The sequence below is a fragment of the Gymnoscopelus braueri genome, assembly GCF_963280865.1.
Source record: "Gymnoscopelus braueri genome assembly, chromosome: 2".
Lineage (NCBI taxonomy): Eukaryota > Metazoa > Chordata > Actinopteri > Myctophiformes > Myctophidae > Gymnoscopelus > Gymnoscopelus braueri.
The window spans coordinates 9,157,800-9,167,306 of NC_137604.1; the positions used below are offsets into that span (position 1 = coordinate 9,157,800).

Genomic DNA, 9,507 nt, shown 5'->3' on the forward strand with positions numbered 1-9,507 from the left:
ATATATATATATATATATATATATGTATATATATATATATATATATATATATATATATATATATATATATATATATATATATATATATATATATATATATATACGTACATAATTCTGTCTAGACTTTGACTTATTTATATAAATATATATGGAATTGGATTTCAGATAAATCTAATATTGTGTGCTGCCAAAAACAATTAGGTCCATCTGAGTAGAAGGGAAGGGGGGAGGAAAAAAAAGCTGAGTAATAGAGAATCTAATCGGAGCTGGTTACTCACACAGGGGGACAACTTGCGCATGTGTTTGTTTGAGTCCCGGGCTCCAGCTCAACAGTGACGTGTTGTTGTCACGCTCATAACAAGGCAGCCTGTTGCTGCTTTGCCGTGACTTTTTTTCCGCCTATAAAAACGTGCAGAAGGTGAAGTGAAGGAGTGAAGGGTTGAACAGTGAATGAGTGAAAGGGAGCTGTAGTTTTAGGAACGGCGCTGAAGAAAACAGGCTCTCGACACAATTACTGTTTAAGTTTCAGCACCTTGGACAGCGCTCCGCAGCCAAAACCAACTTCAGCACTTTGGACAGCGCCCGCTGACAAAGCCAGTTTCAGTACCTTGGACAGCGTCGCGCAGCCAAAGCCAGTTTCAGCACCCTGGACAGTGACCACAGCCAAATCCAGTTTCAGGACTTTGGACAGCGTCCCGCAGCCAAAGCCAGTTTCCGAACCTTGGACAGCGTCCGGCAGCCAAAGCCATTATTCCACTATACTACTCTCTGTAAGTAAAGTTGTTTTATTTTTTTTAAACAACATTTCGAAGAACAATTCGTAGTATATGCAAACATGCAATAGTGATAGCCTCATTTACGTTAATTAGCCTTTTCTGACATAAAATAGCAGTTCCTGTAGATGTGTAAGCAGTCAACTTTAATGCAAGAAATGTTTTCCAATTTGTAGCAAAGCTGTTAAACAAATTAAAGGGATATTTCATTTTCAAATAAAATAAAGATTACAAAATATATATCAAATAAATTAAAATAGGAATGGAAAAGTCACAGCCCCCTCACGCATTAAAAGGACATTCTAATGTGTGAGAAAGCCGTGGTTTTTCCATAACTTTTTTAAATATATGTTTTATGTTTATTTTATTTATTTGAAAGTGAAATATCCCTTTAGACAAGATCTACAGAAACTAATCATAGGCATAACCAAGACCGGTAGAGGGGTTAAATTAATGTTCAAAAAAGAAAGGAAAGGAAATGAAAACAAAGCACATTATGACGCTGTTAAGGCATTGTATTTTTTCAGCAACGTGTACAATGATTGTACACATACGTGGCTGATAAAATAAGCCAATACCTTTCCCTATTGTAGCCTATATGGTCAACTCCTAATATCATTATCCTCTCTGTCGGGTGGAAACCTCATGTCCAAAACTGTCCAAATTCAAATGTACAAGCTCAGATCTACAACTCAGATCTACAAGCTTAAAATGCATCGCTTGGCGCCATGTTTCGAGCTTGTAGATCTGCTATACTTTTGATGCTTTTGTGTGACACTGTAGTATGATCAAGTATGGCGTTAAAAACACAAAAAGTTAAAACATGGATATAAGAGGTTTCTGCCCCACGGTGACAATATATTCTCTTCAAAATAGAATTAACGACATATAAAGTTGTGTAGCCTATCAACTTGTCCACTGTGTGTCTGTGTGTGTGTGTGTGTGTGTGTGTGTGTGTTGCATCTGTGTTTAGGTTATGTCTCAGATGTACAACATGCAGCTGGTGTTCCTGGGCTCTCTGTTGTGTGTGGTGTTTTCTAGAACAGCCGCCCTGCCTGTCTTCTCTACCAGGTACATACCAGTGTTCCAAACGATGGTGGTGCTGCTTTTAAGCAAGCCATGCACCCTCGTCTGATCTCTGATGGAGTATGAATTGAGCTTTTTTTCAAGTTGTACGATCAGGTTAATGAAATGTAGATTTTGAAAACTAAGTGTATATTGTTGTATTATAGCCTCTATAAGAGATATTTCTATAATAATCGGAACTGGAACACTTAAGATATATAGATAGATAGATGAACATAACGTAATTTCTCCGGTGGGCTGCCAATTTAATCCATTTTGGGAGAGAAAACCCACTTATCGGCTTTAATTTATAATGTTACAGTTCCAATTATGTCTGTTCAGGTTTTTTCTCTCTCAACACTTCCAGTTTCACTTGTTTATCCTGTATCCTGTTCTCTCTCCTGATTGGAGCTATTTAACACTTAATGTAACAAAAAAAATAAGGTCAAAAACCCCAAATCAAAACATATCCTGTTCATAAAACATTAATGCTATTTATGCTGTTATAATGTCATCATAATTGTATTTATTACTGGTGTGTGTGTGTGTGTGTGTGTGTGTGTGTGTGTGTGTGTGTGTGTGTGTGTGTGTGTGTGTGTGTGTGTATGTGTATGTGTATGTGTATGTGTATGTGTGTGTGTGTGTGTGTGTGTGTGTGTGCGCGCGCGTGTGTGCGCATTCGCGTGCGTGTGCGTGTGTGTGTGTGAGAAGGTCCCAGTCCCTGGAGACAGAAGGTGACGGTCCATCCCTTAACGACCTAGACAGCCTTAAACTCATCTTTGGCTTAACGAGGTAATTAACCTCAGACCTGTCAACCTGTGCTTTGTTACAGTCAACATCGGCTTCACTTTCACAATCACAATCGGTTTATTTGTCACAACACAGTTTACAGGTGTAAGGATACGGACACAGCGGAGTTTGATTCAGCCTATGCGGCGCATCCAGCCAATGCTTTTCGATGGGAACGGAGCGTAAAGCTGCGCAATGGCAACACAACGCTCAGTTCCCATTGAAAAGCATTGGCAGAATCCGCCACATAGGCAGAATCAAACTCCGCTGTGTCTGTACCCTAAAGACTTTTTCTTTTTTACCGTTCCACGTTTTTTGTATAAGACAGAGCATAAAGGGAAAAATATAAAAAATGTAAAAAATAAAACAAATAAACAGACCATCTATGTATCCCAAAAGGATTAGCATGCATTTAATTCAGTCTGACCAGAAGCAGGGATAAAACATACATTAAAAAATTTAACATAAAAATGTAATAAAACACCTGTCATGCAACACCATTAAGCAGCATAAATATGGAATAAGAGTCCTTGAGCGCTGAACTGCATCTGACCTGATGTTATTGGACCTGATTGTGAGTCGCTCTCAACAGCACTGCTTGACATGTAAATGTCCCATGCTCTGTCTAATGGGCTGTATGAAGGACAAATATTGCATGCTTTCAAGTGACCCAAATTTGTTCCTATTTTTGTCTAGCATGAAGCTGAATGCTTATAGTATTAGGAGGAATGGAGGTTATTACATCATTACTTTAGGCTGGTGAATCAAAACCAATGATTAGCATTATCTAAGATCTCAAGTAAGATGCTGGCATGATGCAAGTACAGCTGATATTGTATTAATATCGTATCGTATCAATCTATCAATATTGTGTAAATCCGTAAAGCATCAAAAGATCTACCATCAAAATGACAGATTTTTCCTAGCATGTGTATAAAGAGAAGTAATTGATTTCATTCTGATTCTAACAATAAGTTGTATAAAACCCGTGTATATAAACCAGACATCAGTCAAACAGTTGGATGTCACATAATAGGAAACGGTTATAATGTTCCAAATGATACAAAACAAAAATGACAGAGGATTTACTTGAGAGGAAATACATTTTGAGTGGGCAAAATATTATCTACAATATACTGGAAAAAAATATGTGTTCATCCCCCCGACTGTGTGTATATTTTGAAAATATATATATCTTGAAAAATAATGAAACAAAGTGAAAGTGAAAAGATGTGAAATGTTTCCCTCTTTCCTACTGTTCCCTGACTGCCTGTATTTGTCCTGGCAGATCTACAAGACATGCGGATGGTCTGTTTACCAGCGGTTACAGTAAACTCCTGGGTCAGCTGTCGGCCAAAGACTACCTGGAGTCCCTATCGAAACGAGTCAAGTAAGCAACCTTTCACCCACAATGCAAAGCTACAGCCTATTACCCAAAATCAAGGAAGGTAAATCAAGGATGGGACAACGACATAATTTTTCCTATCCAGCAATTCCAGCTGGATGATTCATCGCACTGGGTGGCAAACGCACTGCAGTCAATGAGAGCCAGGTGGACCAGCTTATTAAAGGACAACTTCACCCATTTTCAACCTATCTTCATAATAGGTCCTCACTAATGCTCATGATAAAATGATACAATTTTTTTCTACTTGGTCTGTGTCTCATAGGAGGACTGTGGACATTCCAGAAACCAGTCTACCAGTGACATCATCGTTAGGCAGGATTATTTTCGATTTCGATTTTTTTTTATTCAGATTTTTATTAAGGCGATAACAATGGGATCTATTATTGCATTGCAACTTTCCAGGAATACAAAGCCTGCAGTTTCTATTAGCTTGGATTCCCCATCGATGATGTCACTGGTAGACAGGTTTCTGAACTGTCCACAGCTCTCCTCTGAGACACAGACTGATTAGAATTTTTTTTTACCATTATATCATGAGCATTAGTGAGGACCTATTATATGAAGATAGGTTGAAAATGGGTGTCCATAAGTCGTCCTTTAATAATCACTATTTCTGAACGATTGAGACCTTTGTAAAATACTCGGTCCAGGAAACTAAAATATCACACATATAACATTTTTTTGCTCTGTTGATTTTCGATGTGTACACTGTATACTTTTATAGAGGTATCTAAAGAGCACAAAGTATGTTTCTGAACGTCCCAAAGTATCGCTAGACTGTCCATCATTGCCAGTCTGATCGACAACCAAATATTGCGATAAAAAGACAATTCAAACATTTGAAGAAAAAACAAAAACAAAAAAATAACGAATTGATTCCATTAATAAAAAAGTACGTGAAAATAGCAGATCTACAAGCTCACAAACATGTCTCATCGCGGCACGTTGTGAGCTTGTAGATCCGCTCTTTTCACTAGTTTGGGTCCTGGGGAGACAACACAATTCTCTTGTGGGTCTCGAGCTAGTTCCCAAACTGGGAACCAGTGTGCTAAACAACCCAGCGTCAAACAATAGAACACAAATGGATGTCGTCTCTGTCGAGTGGAAACCTCATTATGTCCAAAACTGTTACTTTAAAAGATTATAATTCAAAAATAGCAAAAGTAGCCGATCTACAAGCTCAAAACGCGTCGCTTCAGGTCCCGTTTTGAGCTTGTGGATCTGCTACTTTTGATACTTTTGTGTGACGCTGTAGTATGATCAACTGTAGATCATACAATTCAGACGTACAACTTACATCTCAGTATTCAGACTATAAGCAAAGCTTCAATGGGTCATGTTGTGGTTAGCCCCCCCCCTTCCTGTGCTCAAGTCTGACCACTTAGGCAGCCATCAGCTGGTGAAACTGAAAGAAAAATGAATTTCCCCCGTGGGATCAATTAGTTTTTGTCCCATCACATGTTTACAGGTGCAAAAGACATAAAGGTAAAGAATAGAGAAAGAAACGAGGGAAATCAAGTCAGATAACGAGCAGACACAATGTCAACATATCGCATCTGTCGGGTGGAAACCTTGTATGTTCAAAACTGTTACTTTTCAGGATTCAATTATTATTATTATTATTATTTTTAAAGTAGCAGATCTCCAAGCTCAAAACGGGTCGTGTCAAGTAGGGCATTAATTTACGAAAAAGTTAGAATATGGAGATAAGCGGTTTCTGCTCCGACAGCAACGATAGGCCTGTACAGTATATTGAGGTGCATGGTCAAAACAGAAATAAAACAAGGCAGACGACATGCTTCTTGTGCAAGTATAGAGAACCATTTGCAGCTATATAAATAGCAGCAGACATAGAAACACAGTGTTGTGTGCAGGTGAGAGCCAACACTTAGCAGCAGATAACCCAACTGTAAGTGTACATAAGTCATAGTGGCAGTGCAGCAACAGTGGAGTGTAATCATAGTCATGTATACAGAAAGTGATAATGCAGGTGTGACAGCCTGTGTCGTCAAGACCAGGGCTTCCCAAACAATGGTCTCAGGGTCATAGAATGTAAAACAACATTTGCATGTCATTTACAGGGTGGCTACCAATATAAAGACAATGAGCGTGTGTGTGTGTGTGTGTGTGTGTGTGTGTGTGTGTGTGTGTGTGTGTGTGTGTGTGTGTGTGTGTGTGTGTGTCTGTGTGTGTGTGTGTGTGTGTGTGTGTGTGTGTGTGTGTGTGTGTGTGTGTGTGTGTGTGTGTGTGTGTGTGTGTGTGTGTGTGTGTGTCTGTGTGTATGTGTGTGTGTGTGTGTGTGTGTGTGTGTGTGTGTGTGAGAAAAAGTGAAATCTGACACCGCTGTGCTCTGCCGTGTCTGTCTCTTTCTCTCTCTCTCTCTCTCTCTATCACGCCGGTAAGTGAAATCTGACACCGGTGTGCTCTGGCGTGTGTCCAGATCCCATAGTCTGAGAGGATGGCGAGCCTTCATTGGTTGAGAAGCCAGCCAATGAGGGAAAAGTGTCAAGAAGTGTCGAGAAGTGTCAAGAAGTGGCGATAGGTACAGGTCTGTTTGTAGACAGGCTGGCCTTTCAAGCCGCCCTGTAAAAACATGGACGAGAGGAATGGTGACGTCACCCGTTGGTTTCTACAAACCCGTTTTGAAGACACTTCATTCAAATCTGCCATCTTGGAACCTCCGGTCCTAAAAAGAAACCGGATATCAATTTGGGGGTCCTTGACATGAAAAAGTTTGAGAAACAATGAGCTATAGACTATCATGGTTTTGGGTGTAATGTCTGTGTGCTGGTTGAGACATGCTGTGTGTTGTGTGTCTCTGTCGCCCTTCAGTGGTGACCTGATGGACAGTCCGGGGAAGAGACACTCGGACGCCGTCTTCACAGACAACTACAGCCGCTTCCGCAAACAGATGGCCGTCAAGAAGTACCTGAACTCTGTACTGGCAGGGAAGAGGAGGTAAGGTACAGTACAGTACAGTACAGTACAGTACAGTACAGTACAGTACAGTACAGTACAGTACAGTACAGTACAGTACAGTACACAAATGTTGTGACATCAGGGCTCTCAATGATGCACATTGGGGGAGGAGGAGGGTCGTGGGGCGGGGGCGGGCGCACAGATCGGTGAACCAATTGTTTTCACAGGTTGTTTTCACCGGATATTTTGAATCCGCCCCTCTAGATACCACCAGATACCACCAGATACCACCAGATACCACCAGATATCAGACGCGCTGGGGCCTGGGGCGAGCTAGTGTAGGAGAGACAGGCAGTAGGACAGTTTGGTTGAATGAATGAATGAATGAATGTATTTGGTGATAAAAGGAAAGAGCACTTCCATAAAATATATCGTCTCAGTCGGGTGGAAACCTCCTGTGTCCTGTGTTACTTTTCAAGATTCACATTAAAAAATAGCAAAAGTAGCAGATCTACAAGCTCGAATACTTTTGATGCTTTTGTGTGAAGCTGTGGTATGATCAAGTAGGGCATTCATTTAGGATAAAAGACAGAAAGTTAGAATATAGAGATAAGAGGTTTCTGCCCGACAACAACGATACACAATATCACTGGGGATAAAAAAAACACAATAAGGCCCTAAGACAGTGTAGGAGAGACTGGGAGGGAGACAGTGTAAAATCAAACGTACAAAAATACATATAATTAAATACAATAAAATTAAAACATTTAGGTACTGGTAGCATCATCATCATCATCATCATCATGTATATTTATAGCATTGAATATTATGTTTTTGTTTTTCACACACACACACACACACACACACACACACACACACACACACACACACACACACACACACACACACACACACACACACACACACACACACACACACACACACACACACACACACACACACACACACACACACACACACACACCATTGCTAATCTGTTTCATTATCTTTATGGTTGGATGCAATTCTCAGCCAGCGCAGTAAAATAACAACAACAGCAATTAATGACACAGTCAGATGCCCTAGTTAATTGGAATGCAGCTCACAGATTGGATATCCGGTTGGACAATCTGATCTGTGGTTGATATCATCTCTGAGTCACCTGTCGGTGTGTGTGTGTGTGCGTGCGTGTGTGTGTGTGTGTGTGTGTGTGTGTGTGTGTGTGTGTGTGTGTGTGTGTGTGTGTGTGTGTGTGTGTGTGTGTGTGTGTGTGTGTGTGTGTGTGTGTGTGTGTGTGTGTGTGTGTGTGTGTGTGTGTGTGTGCGTGTGTGTGCGTGTGTGTAAAAGGCTGATAATAGATATTGCCATTTTGTCAAGACACGGTGAATTACAGAGACTGAGCATTACATTTATGGAAACTTGATTGAATTGTCCACAGAGTGTGTGGGGAGGGGGAGGGTGTCTCAACCTTTTCTGGATCGGGGTCCACTTGAAAACCTCAAAATGGTTTGCGGTCCGCCCACCAGATGTGATGCCATACGAGAGTGCGGCCCAGCCAATACCAACTCGGGACTCCTGTAACTAAGTAAATGTACTTAGTTACTTTACACCACTGGTGAAGTGTTATGTTTGTTTGTCCACCATGCAGTTTGGAAGACGGAGGCCTGACAGACATGAGTGTGCGAGCGGAGCCGTCCTCCCAGCAGGTCGCTGACGATGTCTCCATGGAGGAGCTGCTCAACCAGCTCACAATGGTACAGTAGGAACATCTCACCAGGCAACCGCCACCGTTATGCTGCCTCCGCACTAGAGGCCACAAAAGCTATAACAAACAGACAGACAAACAAACAAACAATAAAAAAGCTTTAAAAAAAAAAAAAAGAAAAAAAAGGCTGATTGTGGTCAAATGCAGCTGCTCTATTGGCATGTTGGTACTGTACATACATTATTTCAAAAGTGGGTTCAGATTCTATTAAATTAGTATTTTTAAATTTGTATTTGTGATGATTTTTGACGGACGTTGAGTCTTCTCGCGTCTGCCATTGTTCAACAAAGCAGAAAAACTCACGAAAATATTTCTCTATCCAAAATGAGTTAATTGCACAGGAAGACTCTTCACATATAGAGTATGTCTGACATGAATGTCAGAGCTTCAATCGACATGTGAATATGAAATAAAAGCTTAAACATGTAGGTAAGAATAAAGCTAGCAATAGGCTCTATGCACAGCAGCCATATTGGAAAGAAATTAGGCCCCTTCCTTACTTCCTTCACAGGTGTTACCAATGACACTAATGAATGCTCTGTCCCATTTAGTGTAGCAGAGTGGTTCTCAAACTTTTGAATATTAAGGACCCCCATAACTCTGAGAGTGTACAAATGGAACCAAATGGACACTTATGGGCCCATTTGGTTCCATTTGTACACTCTTAGAGTTACACACCCGTAAGGGGCCATTTGGAACCCCCTCAAGGAACCATGAGGGTCCTTGGACCACACTTTGAGAGCCACTGGTGTAGCAGAGTGTTTCCAGTGAGCCAACGTGCACAATAT

The 9,507-nt window shown here is 40.7% G+C and overlaps 1 protein-coding gene across 1 annotated transcript; it reads left to right on the plus strand.

Annotated features, from left to right (window-relative positions):
- Positions 1–1,749: 1,749 nt before the first annotated feature.
- On the plus strand, positions 1,750–6,997 carry LOC308104981 (VIP peptides-like; the record flags this gene model as incomplete). The annotated part of the gene is made up of 4 exons (XM_080455616.1): positions 1,750–1,844; positions 2,550–2,630; positions 3,916–4,017; positions 6,868–6,997. The coding sequence occupies 4 exons, from the start codon at positions 1,750–1,752 to the stop codon at positions 6,995–6,997; spliced, it is 408 nt and encodes a 135-aa protein (XP_080311742.1).
- Between the last annotated feature and the right edge of the window lie 2,510 nt (positions 6,998–9,507).